Source organism: Melanerpes formicivorus, unplaced genomic scaffold (assembly GCF_026170545.1).
Source record: "Melanerpes formicivorus ecotype bairdi unplaced genomic scaffold, bMelFor1.0.p_v2 SCAF_25, whole genome shotgun sequence".
NCBI classification, from domain to species: domain Eukaryota; kingdom Metazoa; phylum Chordata; class Aves; order Piciformes; family Picidae; genus Melanerpes; species Melanerpes formicivorus.
This window is the reverse complement of record NW_027142377.1, coordinates 4,183,922-4,199,405: the sequence shown is the minus strand read 5'-3', so window position 1 is coordinate 4,199,405 and position 15,484 is coordinate 4,183,922. Positions and strand designations below refer to the sequence as shown.

Sequence of the window (15,484 nt, the reverse complement as noted above, 5' to 3'; positions counted from 1 at the left end):
CCAAAGCAGGATCATCTAGGGTAGTCTGTATAGGAATGCATCCAGGGAGGTTTTGAAAGTCTCCAGAGAAGGAGACACCACAACCTCTCTGGGCAGCCTGTTCCAGTGCTCTGCCACCCTCACTATAAAGAAGTTTCTCCTCATGTTGAGGTGAAACTTTCTATGTTCAAGCTTGTACCTGTTGTTCCTTGTCTTATTATTGCACACCACCCAAAAGAGCTTGTCCCCCTCCACTTGACACCCACTCCTCAGATATTTATAGACATTGATCAGACCACCCCTCAGTCTTCTAAGGACTAAACAGCCCCAGGTCATTCAGTTTCTTTTCATAGGTGAGGTGCTCAAGTCCCCTAATCATCCTCATGGCTCTCTGTTGGACTCTCTCCAGCAGATCCCTATCTCTCTTGAACTGGGGAGCCCAAAACTGGACACAGTATTCCAGGTGTGGTCTCACTAGAGCAGAGGAGGAGAACCACCTCCCTAGACCTGCTGGACACACTTTTCTTGATGCACCCAGCTCTCAGCCTGTCCAGATCTTCTTGGATTGTTGACAAGTGTCATCCACACCACCACCACCCCCCAGTTTTGTATCATCTGTGAACTTGCTGACAGGACACTCAATCCCCACATCCAGGTCACTGATAAAGGTATTGAACAAAACTGGACCTAGTACTGATCCCTGGGGAACACTACTGGTCACAGTTCTGGCTGGTGCTTTTGAAATTGGGTTATGCCTCTCTCCAGGGTTTCTCACAGTATCACAAAATCGTGGAACCACCAAGGTTGGAAGAGACCTCAAAGATCATCGAGTCCAACCCGTCACCACAGTCCTCATGACTAAACCATGGCACCGAGTGCCACGTCCAATCCCCTCTTGAACACCTCCAGAGATGGTAACTCCACCACCTCCCTGGGCAGCACATTTCAATGGCGAATGACTCTTTCAGTGAAGAACTTTTTCTCCTCACCTCGAGCCTAAACTTCTCCTGGTGCAGCTTGAAACTGTGTCCTCTTGTTCTGGTGCTGGTTGCCTGGGAGAAGAGACCAACCCCCTCCTGGCTACAACCACCCTTCAGGTGGTTGTAGACAGCAATAAGGTCTCCCCTGAGCCTGAAATATAATTTTCTTTTATTTGGGGGGGAAAAAAAGTGTAGAGGGAAGATGTTAGTCCTCACTGTTTGGCATGGAGGGACCTGGTGTTGCTTTGGTTTTGTTTGGTCATTGGTGTTTGGGTTTTTTTATTACCTCCCTTTCTGCACACCAACTAGCTTCTGGAACTGGCCACAAGTCTTCCATTAGAAAAATATTTTTGCTAGCAAAGATGAGTGGTTTATAAATTCCAACTGTCCACAGGAAAACAAAAGTGAAATATTTTCATTTTGGATCAACTCAGTTGAAATGTTTGCTTTCTAGAACAGACTGAATTAAAAGAGCAGCAACAGCAGCCCACTCTCGTGCATGGTCCACTTGGGAGAAGATGGTAAAAGAAAACCTAATAAAACATCTCCTGGAGGCAGTGAGCACCATGGAATTTTAAACTCAAGTTCAACAAAATGAAATTAAAAGCTTCTGTTTCCCCAAAGTGGAAAATACCACATTTTGGCTTGAACTGCTCTTGCTGTTTAAGACACTAACCAGTGTTGAAATCCCTGAATATTCATCAGCATTGAAATGGAGCTTAATTAAAATTCATGCTGCAATTGCATTTTGGCTACCAAGGTATTTCCAGGGAAGTGTGAACTCTATGGTACGTGTGGGGAACACTAGTTTCTCCCAAAGCTTCATTGACATTTTACAAGTGTTAGGGAGAGACTTTCAGGCCCAGTGATGGTTTTGGGAAGGAAAGTCTCAAACCCACTGGGAACTAGTGGGCATGCAAGTGGTTTTAGGAGGAGAGCTCTGGCCAAGCCCTTTGAATAAGCTAGACTTGCAGAACATAGTAGATAAAGCTGCAGATGGTTTCCAGTGCTTTAAACATCTCTCCTTCACTGTGCCTAAAAATTAATTTGGTTCATTTGAAATTAATTCCATTCTTTCTGTCCTGGCACTTCACCTCGGTATGGTTGTTTGCTTTGTGTTGTTTGATTTTAGTCATGTTCATTTGTGTTCTCCATATTAATATTTAATTTCTCAGTACCTGTGTAGGTGGTTAAGATATTTTTAAGCACCTGCTCTGTCTCAGATTGCTTCATTTCTGTTCCATTCCCAACAGAAGCAATAAGCATAATGAACATCTCTTAGAGGGGAGCAGAATAGCAGTTGCACCACAGGAGGTTTAGATTGGATATTAGAAGAATCTTCTTGACTGAAAGGGTTATTGAACACTGCAACAGGTTTCCCAGGGAGGTGGTGGAGTCACCATCCCCAGAGATGTTTAAAAAATTCATAGACATGGCAGTTCAGGATATGGTTTATTGGCCATGTGGGTGTTGGGTCGATGCTTGGACTCCATGATCTTTGGTTTCCAACCAGAAGGATTCTATGATTCTAATCCAATGGCTCATGTATCTCTGGCCACTCACATGCATTTATTTTCCCTCCTCCCAATTAGAGAAATTGATGACTTCATTCCCTAGTCTGAAGCTTTAAAGCTTTACATTTGCTGCTTTCCCTGAAAATCTTTAACAGCAACTAGTTGCTTAATTTGTTTTTATTTTACTAAGGGAGGTGTCTTAGGAACATGCCTCTGGATGAACATTCACTACTCCCTAGTCCATTGTAGTATACCTTAAAGGTTCCTGTGCACCCTCTCTGAAAATCCAGGGGTGTTTGGCTGGGCAGAACTAGGATTTCTTTTTCTTTTTGGTAAGTTAAGTTGCTTTTACCTTCAGAGCTCTGGCTCTAAGAAATTAACAACTGGTGATGTGCTTCAGGTTTCTTCTGCGTCAACGTGAAATTGTGGAGCAGGGTGAGAACGCCAAGAGGTGAATTGCGAAGCAGCCTCTGCATTGTAGGCACAAGTTCATTTGGCTTCTTGCTTTTTAATATCATCTCACACCTGCCTCAGAAGCTTAAGCTTCTTTCTGTGTCAGGGGAGAGGAAATGGAAAGTATTTCAATAAGCTAGTTTTATTCAGACAAGTTGGGGGTGGGGGGAAATAATTCTCAACAGAAAAATTCTGCCCAGCCTACATTTCCAGAACAAGAGGACACAGTCTCAGGCTGTGCCAGAGGAGGTTCAGGCTGGAGGTCAGGAGGAAGTTTTACACAGAAAGAGTGATTGCCCATTGGAATGGGCTGCCTGGGGAGGTGGTGGAGTCGCCATCGCTGGAGGTGTTCAGGAGGAAACTTGATGGGAAACTTGCTTGGTACGATGGGTTAGTTGATTAGGTGGTGTTGGATGGTAGGTTGGATGCGACGATCTTGAAGGTCTCTTCCAACCTGGTTTGGTCTATTCTATTCTCTGAGTCTTCATGATTTATGTTTGTTTTATTTTTTCATCCTGTTTGACTACCTGTCTCTGAGCCAAGCACTAGCAAACAGCCACAGAGAGCTAGGTGGCATTTAGCTGGATGCATTAGGACTTTCCTTTGATTCACTGGGAAAACAATCTTGGTACCTAAGAATGGGATTGTAAATTACTTCTATTCTTTGAAAGAAAATTCTTCTCTGTTCTTGAAAAGGTTTGTGATTAGGTCTGTATGCTATCCAATATTGCTGTACTGCCCTGCTGCTTTATCCCTCCTGTGATGTAAAGAGGCTGTATAGCCACAGCCTTTCTTTGGGAAGATGCTTCTGTCCTGAAGAGCAGTAGCCAGCAGTGTAACTCATGGTGGCTTTCTGATTTTTGCCTGCAGGGCAAGTAGGGAGGAAATTAGGGGTTGAAAAAAAAAGTGAAATAAGAGTTTGTGGGATATTGTAGGGGTCTATAGAGGCTAATTAGTTACTTGACAAAGGAAATCTGTTTAACGTAGTAAAAGAACCCAAGGTAAGATGATCTCAGTGAAGCTGTTTTTCTTTGTAACTGTAACATTTAAAATAATGCTGCTGTGAGGATTATTAAGTCTTCTCTATTTTTATGGTTCTGAGTTAAGTAGCAGTCACCTGTTGTTTGTGGGTCAGCTTATCCATTTTTGACTTCAGTCACACTAGTTTTTCTTTTCCCTGTGTCCCAGATGCTTGATGAATGCTGAGGAAATTGGAGTCAGTGCTTTTTTCAGCAATAATTACCAAATGAAACCACTATTGCAGCCTGCTTTGTACTTGCTTGTTCTGTGTCTAGGCAGGGCCTCTACTGAATACCTGAAACTTGAATACCAGGAGGACTTATGGCCTCTTCAGTTATTGTCAGGACCCAGCACACTTCTCCACTCCATTCATTTCAAAGGATGCCCAGATGTATTATGAAGTGACTGTTTTGCAAAGGATGATGGCAGAAAAGTCTGCTGCTGTCTGATTCATTATTCAATAGCTGGCTGCTAGTTTCTGGCTGAGTATTTTTTACTTTTATTATCTACCTGTAAGAACTGGGTAAAAGGCTTATGTTTCTGAAGGGAGATGACAGTATTCAGACACAATTTGCTCCAAAAGGTGTGGTGGAAGCCCTATCCCTGGATGTTTCCAAGGCTTAATGTGGCTCTGGGTAACTTGATCTAGTGGAAGGTGTCCCTGCTTATGGCAGCGGGGTTGGAATAGATGATCCTTGGGGTCCCTTCCAACCCTGACAATCCTGTGATTCTGTAAGTTTTGAACACAGCCCTTTATTTGGTGGATATATTCTCAGTTTTGCCAAGGCCTCATCTGCAGCTCTGAATTTGGGGGAGAGTAATACAGGGTATGTAAATTAGTTCACATAGGGGCAGAGCTGTTTCAAAGTTGGAGATTTCTTTCATTTCCATTAAAAAAAACAAACAAACCACAAAGGAAAAGATAACATTGTGCTTCCCATGGCAGAGAGGGCTTGCTGCATGACTACTGACTTGGCAACAGTGCCTCTGTTTTTCATTAATGACCTTTAAGCCTTCTAGCACCTTTCCTAGGTGAAATATTATGTTGCCTCTTTTTTTTTCCACCTCCTGGCGAGCATATTCCATTTTCTTCAGCTTGTGTGTACAAACCTGAAATTTATTTTTCCACCACATGATCTTTGGTGTTATTTTATTACAGTTTCTCTGAGGTTTTATATCATTTGAGCCCAGGGGTTTGGTCGCCCGTTGGATCAGTAAAGAAATCAAACAACTGAAAATAAAGAAGGTATCTTTCTGCCTCAGATTTTCTGAGGGTGGCAGAGCCCTGGAACTGGCTGCCCAGGGAGGTTGTGGAGTCTCCCTCTCTGGAGATACTCAAAACTTGCCTGGATGCATTCCTGTGTAATATGGTGTAGGTGATCCTGCTCTGGCAGGGGGGTTGGACTAGGTGATTTTTCAAGGTCCCTTCCAGCCCCTGAAATTCTGTGAAGCTGAAATTCTGTGATTCTATGGATTTGCAATTGCCTGATGAGGGTAACATCAAGTGCCACCTGTGTTAAAAATGTTTCTCATCTTTTGAAAGATACAAACCTCTGTTCACCTGTGTCTTGGGTTGAGCAGACAGAAAGCTATTTTACCCCTCCCCAAGGGAGTAAAAGAAAAACATTCCCTGGAATTGGAAAGAATTGGCAATTTAAATGGAAACACTATTCACAAATAGATACAAAAACTCAAAAGGCACAAATTCGTATTCAGCCTCAGCCCAGTTCTCCAACCTGGGCTTACCAAAACTTGACTAGGCCAACACCTTCCAAAAACCTTCCCCCCCAGCCAGGCCAAACACCAGACCTCAATGCCCTGCCCCCCCCATGGCAGGCCTGAATTGTGTAGCTGAAAATTAGCTTTGCCAAAGCCACAGGCAGACACAAACCTCCCCCGCATTGCACGAGATAAGTGTCTGTGCTGGGAACAGAGAGAGGGAGGGAAAGGCAGAACAGACAGTAATGTTGATGGGAATGAAATAACACAGATTACTCTTTCTGGTGTCCAACCTCCTGGACTATCCTGGTCCTCCTGGGAGACCTAAGAACCTCTGCAGTTCTTAAACCCATAACCTCTTCTTTAACGTCACCAATCAGGATGTGACCAGTGGGATGTGTTTCTTTAGTTGCTTGTCTTGGGGGCTAGCATGTGTGCAGAGTCACATTTCTGGAGGTACAGAGAAGCAGGAGAAGTGGATGTGAATTACACTTCAGAGGTTTGCTGCATTATTCAAGGTACATTGTTTTAGTAGAGATGTGAGCAATGCATTGGATAATTGATGTATTGCTATTGTCATGTTTTACATAATGACTGCTCTATACAGAAGATTTTACTGAACATATTTTAAGATGTACAGGACAATCCTTTAGTAAATGATAGTCTGAGCTTGGTTTTAAGCAGAATTTTTTTACATAGGCAAAAGTAATCTATTCACATCGTGGCATACAAGCCTTTACTTGATAAGTGATTGAAAGAATCTCATCATCTCATCCAGTACTCTTCTGTTAGCATCTTTGGTGGAGGGGCTATAATGCAAAAATAGAGATAAGTCTTCCTCTCTGTACTAACATTTTCATTATGGAATAGACATTATTTATAGGTGATTGTGGATAGATGGTGACTAAGAAACATCAGATTCAAATTGCTTCGCAACGATGAACTGGTTGAACAGACGGCATAGGATTCACCTCATCCTAACACTGCAGACTTAGACTTGTGTAAGGCTAGACTGCAGTCTACAGTCAGTGCCTAAGATTGATGAGTTTCTCCTTGGAGAAAAAGTATCAGGTGACTACCTTAGATATTGAAAATCAAGTAGTAGACACTGCAAGTCTAGGAGAAATAACTACCACCTGACTAGTTTGGCATTAAAATAGGAAACTGAATTACCTGAATTGGAAAGCAAAATGCCTTCATTTCAGTGTGCTGTTGCAGATCCTCATCTGCATTCACTTTGGTTGCTACCTCCTGGCTTCCCACCATGATTCCACCTCCACATTAGCAACAGCTTTTCTCTTGTTGCCTGCTGGAGAGTCCAGCCTGTGGAGAATGGCAGAGCAGAGATTTTAATATTCACTTCCCAAAACACATTTTAGTTATCCATCAAAGCAATTCCCTTTTGGTTGGTCTGGTGTTGACACTCATGTAAGTCATCAGCAGTTTCTACCTTTCAATAAAAAAAAAGAGAAAGAAAAAGAAAAATTAGAAAGGTTGAAGCTTAGAAATGTAGGGATTTGATCTTTAAATTAGGAACATGAAGCAGTCCATTTGTACTTGTCACTGCTGTTTTCATTACCCGTTCCACTGCTTCTGTATGTGGGTGGAATATTTCTTTATGAAGCTGAAACTCACTGTCTTTTCTCAAAGACCCTAATGCAGATGAATTGTGCAGTTAGCAGTTGTTTTCTTTCTAAGAATTCTTAATTTTGCACTTTGTGGATGGTTTCTGCTACATTATATAGCTTTCTTCTTTGGGTGCAGTGATCCAAAAAGCAAGTACACCTGTACAGCTAGAAGGGCTTTTCCAGCCATAAGGCATTGCACAAGAGAATTCTAGAGTCAATACTGGTTGATGTCCTGAAAAAAATCAGACTCATCCAGACCCATCCAGACTTTCAGCTTAGGGTCTGTGTAAGTAGAACTGCATTTCTTCCAGATGGGGAAAAACCACAGGTGACCCATGACTAAGTTTAAGTTCTCATCTCTGCAATATTTTTAGAGTGGGAAATGGAAGCCCTGAGTAATTAAGAGGCTGGCAATATATTGAACTAATTTCGTACTGGGTTAGACCATTCTGACCTGACAGAAACAGTCTGAAATCACTGGAACTATGCTTAGTTGCAGTCTACGTAGTTTCCAGGCTATGTCTGGTAGGGTAAGAAAGTTTATTTAATTTGTGATTGAGTAGGTTTTATCTGCTAGTTAAATTACTCTCAGAGTCTCATCATTTTTATGTTGACTTTATCATAGGATGTTGCTCTCCAGCCTGTTCTGCTAGGAGTAGATACTGCTCTAGTTAATAAAGAACAGGCCTGGATCCTCTGTTCACAAGCTCATTTCTTTTTACTGTGCTGGATAAAGCCTGACCTCCTGCACAAATGCAGACCCAGACACTGCAGAGCCCATACTTCCTATGTTGCATTGAGATGGATTATCTGTGCCTTATAGTTTCTGCCAGGCATACTGGCAAAAGTCTTCTCTGTCAGGATTCTGCCTCCAACAGCAGCCAGTAGTGGTTGCTTGAGGAGCAGTATGGTCACCAAGTCAGAGACCATGTGGTATCTACCTGATTGTGGCCTCCCAGCATCTGGCATTCACAGTTTTGTGGAGTGTTGGAGAAAGAGGAAGCACATCATTAAATGACTCTTCCATGTGTATCTTCCCTTAGTTTGTCTAATCACTTTTTGATCTAGTTGAGGATGCCCCTGCTTACTGCAGAGGGGTTGGACTAGATGACTTTTGAAGGTCCCCTTCAACCCTGACTATTGTATGGTTATAATTAGGCTGGGGATATTGTCTTCCACATTTTCCCTCTGGTAATTTCTTTGGGTTACCACTAGTTCTTGTATTGTGTCAAGTAGTAAATAACAATTCCTTGTCCACCTTCTCTGTGTTCTTCATGATATATAGGCCACAGTCAAATTCCCTTTTTTAACCTGGCTGAAAAGTCATGATCTTAGCTCATACAAATCTATGCCCTTCAAAGTGCTGTATAAGCAGTTGTGCTAATTAAAAGAGGTAATTTAAACATGCACCTAGGCACAGAGTCTGAGAAGCACTGAGAATTTGTGGTTATAGCTGACATAAATTGGAGGGCATCTGAGAGATCAATAAGGGCAGTCACAAAGGAATTCAACTGTGTCTAAGCTGGAAAAGAGAATCAAGACAGTGTCTCCAGCAGAAGCTGTGAGTATGATTAAGGGACTGCAACATCTGTCTGGTGAGGAAAGGCTGAGAGGCCTGGGGCTGTTGAGTCTGGAAAAGAGAAGACTGAGAGGAGATCTTATTTATAAATATCTGAAGGGTGGGTGTCCAGAAGGTGGTGCCAGTCTCTTTTTGATGGTGTCCTGTGATAGGACAAGGAGCAATGGATACAAACTAGAACACAGGAAGTTCCACCTCAACAATGAGGAAAAACTTTACTGTGAGGGAGCACTGGAACAGGCTGCCCAGAGAGGTTGTGGAGGCTTCTTCTCTGGAGACTTTCCAGACTCACATGGACATGTTTCAAGACTTGTCTGGACACATTCCTCTGTGACCTGCCCTAGGTGATCCTTCTTTGGCAGGGGGCTTGGGCTGGATAATCTGTGGAGGTCTCTTCCAGCCCCTACCATTCTGTGAAGCTGCACGGTAAGCATTTCTCTATTCTCTGCTCCATTCAAACACCGAAAACATTTATTGTCCATGCTGTCCAGAAGCAGCCAGTCCTTCTGATGTGATCACCCTCCCCCCCAAAAAGAATCACTGCACAATAATTTGAAAGATACTGAGTTTTACCCCTTCAAGGATCAAGCACAAGGTTTTCCCCATTTCATTCTGGCACAGTATTTTGAGAATTATGGGTTTTGACTCCAAAACCCAAAGACCAATGGACCATCTATTCCTGGAACCCAAGAACTGAGAATCTGCTGAAGGGGAATGTTTTTAGGAGCAAAACTATTCATATCATACCCAAGCCTCAAATTATCTCCAAACAGCATGCTCAGCCAAGTCTTAAAAAGGTGCACATTTCCAGTGTGTACAATTCAAGTACACATCCATTAAGAACTAACATAATTCTGTTCCTTGAGTGTGGGGTTTATTAAAATATCAAGTCTCTGAACACACACTCCAGATGAAGCTTCTGAATATTTTCAAATCTTAATTTTCAGTCACCTTCTGTTTTTTCATTAAGAGGGAAGAAAGAACATGGCAATTGACTTTCTGGAACTTTCTGGTTGCTTCCCGGGGATAGCATCCAAAAGTTGCTGAGTGTCCTTAACTCTGCTGATAGGGCAAAATCAGGAATGATTTAGATTTCTATGAAAAGCAAGGACAGGAGATGACATTTTCAGAAGTGCATAAAAGCCACATTTGTGAAGCTGTTCAGCCTCTAAATCCCAAGAAAGGGATTTTCAGGCTTATGTACAGATTATTAATGTAGTTTTCACACTTGGATTTTGAGACATTTATATTCTTAGGCATTGAAATGCTTTTAGAAATCTGACTGTAGTACCACAAATGCACCTCTCTTACGGAGACAGACTGAGAGAGTTGGGGCTATTCAATCTGGAAAAGAGAAGGCTCTGAGGAGACCTTCTTGTGGTCTTCCAGTGTCTGAAGGGGGACTACAAGAAAGCTTGGGAGGGACTTTTTAGGGTGCCAGATAGTGATAGGACTAGGGGGAATGGAGCAAAACTAGAAGTGGGTAGACTCAGATTGGATGTTAGGAAGACGTTCTTTGCCATGAGGGTGGTAGGAGACTGGAACAGGTTGCCCAGGGAGGTGGTGGAAGCCTTATCCCTGGAGGTTTATAAGACCAGGCTGGATGTGTCTGTCATCAACCTGATGTAGTGTGAGGTGTCCTTGCCATTGGCAGGGGGTTGGAATTGGATGATCCTTGACGTCCCTTCCAACCCTGACAGTTCTGTGATTCCATGAAATGAGTTTTTCAAGAGTAATTATACGAGGGAAGATCCAAGTGTCTGGCCACTTCCATCACTGTTTGGAAATAGGATTTCACCTCTGTCGTGCCACACTAAGTAGTATAGCAACTAAATACTCTTGTATTGTTGGTGAACAGGCCCTAGGTAGTAACCTAAGTTCTCATACCCTCTCAGAATTAGCTGCACTACTTGGAAACACACATGGTTCACAGAAGGCTTTGCGCTCCAGGAAGCGTCTTGCCCTAGGCTTGCTGGTGTGGGAAATGACATAGCACAGCAGGGACCAGTTTGCCTCCAGATGCGTCTCACAGAACGAAGAGGACAAAGTTTGCTAATGGTTCACAGTTGCTCCTTCAAATTGTGTTCCACTTTTCCCCTCTGATCTGTGTCAGTGCTGACTTGCTGAACTTCTTTGTGTTTTGCAGAATGCCAAAGCCAGCTATGACTTCAGCAGCAATGATCCCTACCCCTACCCCCGCTACACAGATGACTGGTTTAACAGGTAAATGGATTTTGATGAGCCTGCTCTTCACTTTGGTTTGCTTAAGAAATTACAAGTATTTGCTAGCACTTGTGAAATGCCTGTTTTCTGCTAAATTAAGTGGTTTGTTAGAATACCAGGTTGGAAGGGGCCTCAAGGATCATCTAGTCCAACCTTTCAGGGTAAGAATATAATTTAGAGTGCCCAGCACCATGTCAAGCTGAGCCTTGAAACTGTCTAATGTAGGGGAATCCAGCACCTTCCCTGGTAGTTTATAAACTTCACACCCTTCCCACAGTGGTTTCCAGAAGAGATACTACAGTCTCTCTATTGCTTGAGAATTAGAAGCTACTTAGGACTTCACTTTATTAGGTATCTTCTAAATAGCACTGAACAACTGATTTGTGTTTCGTAAATGAAGTTGTTGCTTCGGAAGTGTACATACTTAAAGTGTTTGAATGGGCAATGGCCACAAACCTTTTCCTTGGCTCCTCTCATTGGACATTGTGCTAACCCAGATCTCTAGAGACTCCTTTCCCATCTACTATGTCTGAGGCAGTACTGCTGCTACCAAATATTAGAGGGTGTAAGCTGGAGAAGGAAAAGGTTTTGAAAGGGCAAAAAGTATTTTCCTAGAATCAGAATTGTTAGGGTTGGAAGGGACCTCAAGGATCATCCAGTTCCAACCCCTCTGCCAGTGGCAGGGACACCTCACACTAGATCACATCCAGCCTGGCCTTAAAAACCTCCAAGGATGGAGCTTCTACCATGTCCCTAGGCAACCTGTTCCAGTATCTCACCACCCTCATGGTGAAAAACTTTTTTTCTAATATTCAGTCTGAGTCTACCCACTTCTAGTTTTGCTCCATTCCCCCTAGTCCTGTCACTACCTGGCATCCTAAAACATCTTTCTTCAGCATTCTTGTAGGCCCCCTTAAAATACTGGAAGACCACAGTAAGGTCTACTTGGACCCTTCTCTTCTCCAGACTGAATAACCCCAACTCTCAGTCTGTCACGCAAGACAAGTTTTTTGAAAGCCATTTATTCTGCTCTGTGGATTGCAGCTAGCCCAGAGGTGACTAGATAATGAATGCCTAGCAACGGTATATTTTTTTCTCACAGTTCCTTGAACAAGGGCATGAGGGAACACCAGCCTGATTGTTGAAAGAAATTTCTCCAGCAGCTGAATAAGAAATCTCTATCACTCTCTTCTCTGCCCCCTTTGTAAGAGGAACTTGCATGAGATCTTCAGCCTTTTGTGATCAAGACACTGTACATTCAAGGCTATTTTCTTTCACAGAGCTGCCTTGAAAAATGTACAAGTACAGCAGGAAAGAAGAATGTGTTGCTTCTCATGCCTTTATTAATCTTACAGAATCAAACAGAATTGTCTAGATTGGAAAAGACTTTAAAATGATTGAGTCTAATCACTGGCCTAACGCTGGAAAGTCCTTGGCTAAACCATGTCCCTAAGCACTACACCCACATGACACTTAAATACCTCCAAGGATGGGGACCCCACCTCCTCCCTGGGCAGCCTGTTCCAGTGCCTGACCACTCTTTCACTAAAGAAATTCTTCTTAATATCCAATCTAAGCTTCCCTTGGTTGAACAAATTGACTCCCATCTCACAACAACCTCCTATCAGGTAGTTGTAGAGAGCAATTAAGATCTCCCCACAGCATCCATTTCTCTAGGCTAAGCATAATGTAACACTCGCTTTTGCCAGAGGTGCTGAAAGGGAGAGAGAGGGGGGAAAAAGTTATTAAAATAAACCAATTCTGCTGCCTGTCAAGATGGTTCATCTGGCATTCCATAATGCCTTTACAGTGCAGCTCTGCTAATTGCATGAATCCTTGGCATGCTATGGGAGCGATGCCAGCAATAAGGCACAGAGTGGACTGAGGTGAGCAGGAGGATGGATTCATATTTATTCAACATCTTAAAAAAAAAGAATAAATAAATGACAGCAACAGAGGTTTCTCTGCTGCTGTGCTGTTGTGGTTGGTTTGGGTTGGGTTCAGGTTTGGTTTTTAAAGTAGATTATGTTGCCCATGTTTATCTTCTCTCTGGTTTCATTTCTGTAATGAATGAGGAAAAACTGCAACCTGCCTTCCTGCAGGACTGCCTTAGAGCCATTGCTAGTTAAAAGGCCTCTGTTAAGAGGTGTTAAGCTCCTCAGAGATGCCAAGTGTTCTTGAAAAGCTGAACCTGGGCCTCTGTGTCAGAGCAGAGGCTTTTCCCACTTGAGAAGGAAGCTGAGGCTTTGTGAGCTGACCGCTGGAGCGCCTTTGTCAGCTCTCCAGGGAATTAGGCACTGGAGGGTAGGGATGCACGTGCCCTTAGATCTGGCCAGCCAGGCCTCAGCTCTGCTGCTGAGGAGTGCAGTGAGCATTGTGGCTCTCTTCTGCTCCTCCTTTTGTGGGCAAGGGATATGCTCCTTGCACCCATATGAGCAGCAAAAAGGCAACCAGACTTTGTTCTGTGGGGTTCATCATAATGGGTTTTGCAGTGTCAAATCACAAAACCAAAGAAACTAATATTGATCTTATTTTAGACTGTTCTATCAAGGGCCTATTTCTACTGACTTGTAGCAGAGTTAAAAAGGTGTGAAAACTTTGCAAACAAGTGAAACAGAAGTGTGCATGTTTACTTCAGAGCAAGTGTTGCTCATACCACAGAGGGGAAGCTGATTATGTCCTGCTTCAGGAAGAAATGAATTCATCTGAGTATCCAAATACAGCACTCAGCAGTTTGCCATGGAATAGGTTTCCTCTGAAGCACCAGGAGCTCATGATCAGGCAAAAAAACAAGCTGAGGGTGGCCCAGCTCAGTTCAGCCGCAGGCATTACCTGGTGTTCACATGGTGTCTGTCTTCCCTTTTGCAGCCATGGGACAAGGTGTGCAGGAGAGGTGTCTGCCGCTGCCAACAACAACATCTGCGGCGTGGGAGTTGCGTACAACTCCAAGGTGGCAGGTATGGTAGCAATTCAAGGTGTGAATGGTCCTTAGGTCACCATGCCTCAGGCAGAACTTCTACAGAGACAGGCAGCATTGCCCAGGACAGGACTGAAGGTTGGTACTGTGCCATGTGCTTATTTTCACAGTGGCTGAAGAGAGGAATTTCTCTGTGGTTTTGCCTTGCAAATGAGTGCCTTGTACAGCCTCTTCTATAACATTGCACAGAAGCAGCTCTTCTTGTGCCAGCTTCTGTTTGTACACTGGTTTTCAATACTTCTTCCCTGCGTAGCTACAGAATCATTGATGAGAAATGAGAAACATAAAATCCTGCTGTACTAGAAACTCTTTGAAAAGGCAAAATCCAGTGCTGCTCTTGTTCTATAGGCTCTTCCAGGGCAGAGCCTGCAGTGCTGTCAGTCTCTGTGGTCACTGGCTTCCCCTAGTTTAACAAGCAGTGCTGAGTGGTAGGAACAGATGCACAGAATGGAATAGGTGGTGCCTAGTACCCAGCTTTCACATCCCTTGTATGTGTTGAGTATCTTTACTTCTACCTAGTTCTTGTCTGCACTGAGAGACTGAATACAGTGAACCAGTCCAGTTTTCCCACTCTTAAACTGCTCCATGCTGAGAACCAAGGCACAGCAAGCAGAGGCAGATGTTTATGAATTGTACTTAGATTCCCTGATCCACACTGAAAGACCAGTGTGGATGTACCCATTGCTTCCTGGGAAGGGTTCAGAGCATGTGTGTGTGCATGGGCAGCTCTGCTCTTCTTGGACAGTCCCTGTTTCACCACACTGTCAAAAGAGTCTGGGGAAGGCTAAATTTCACCTATTACCTACGTGATCAAAAGCTGAATTTCCAAAGCACCAAAGGCACCAAAGAATATTTGTTAAGCTATTACCCTAAGAAATACCACAGAGAGTTAGTAGCTAGCCAGGCAGGTTTAGCACTTGACCCCTTTCCTCATTAATGGTAATGTCCCCTGCAGGGATGGGACACTTCAAAATTTCCATTTACTTTACTTTTTAGAGGAATGTGAATTGAGGTATGGGATTTTGGCTGGACCTCATCTGTATTGTTAGTGTAACTCTACAGCTTCAAGCTAGTTATGTAAAAATCAAGATGTGAAGGCCTTTCCTGATGACCAAGAGCCTACAAGTAATCTGCCATACTTGCCCCTTCTTAGCAGGATCCCCCCTGATTTTTGGCAGCCCCAGCCTTTCCTGCCTGAGCACAACGTGCACCTGTAGCACCACCGCGTGGTCAGTGGGAACCTGGAAGTTCAGCAGAGCTGGATCATCTACTGCCAACATGATTCTGGGTGGCCAAGTGTCTGGGGCACTGTGTGTTTTGCTTCTAGTGCCTCTTTTTATGCCCTAAAGTCAAACCAGATGGCTTGGCTGCTCCTGGCATTCCCAGTGCAGATACATGTTTCACAAGCACAT

General features: G+C 43.5%; 1 protein-coding gene across 1 annotated transcript in view; it reads left to right on the top strand.

The window, feature by feature from the left end:
• The window catches only part of PCSK2 (proprotein convertase subtilisin/kexin type 2), a 113,915-nt gene that overhangs the window by 73,812 nt on the left and 24,619 nt on the right, over window positions 1-15,484 (top strand). The window contains exons 6-7 of the mRNA XM_068153111.1: window positions 11,019-11,095; window positions 13,964-14,052. Of these exons, the coding sequence (XP_068009212.1) occupies window positions 11,019-11,095; window positions 13,964-14,052 (166 nt within the window). The remainder of the gene's footprint in view (window positions 1-11,018; window positions 11,096-13,963; window positions 14,053-15,484) is intronic.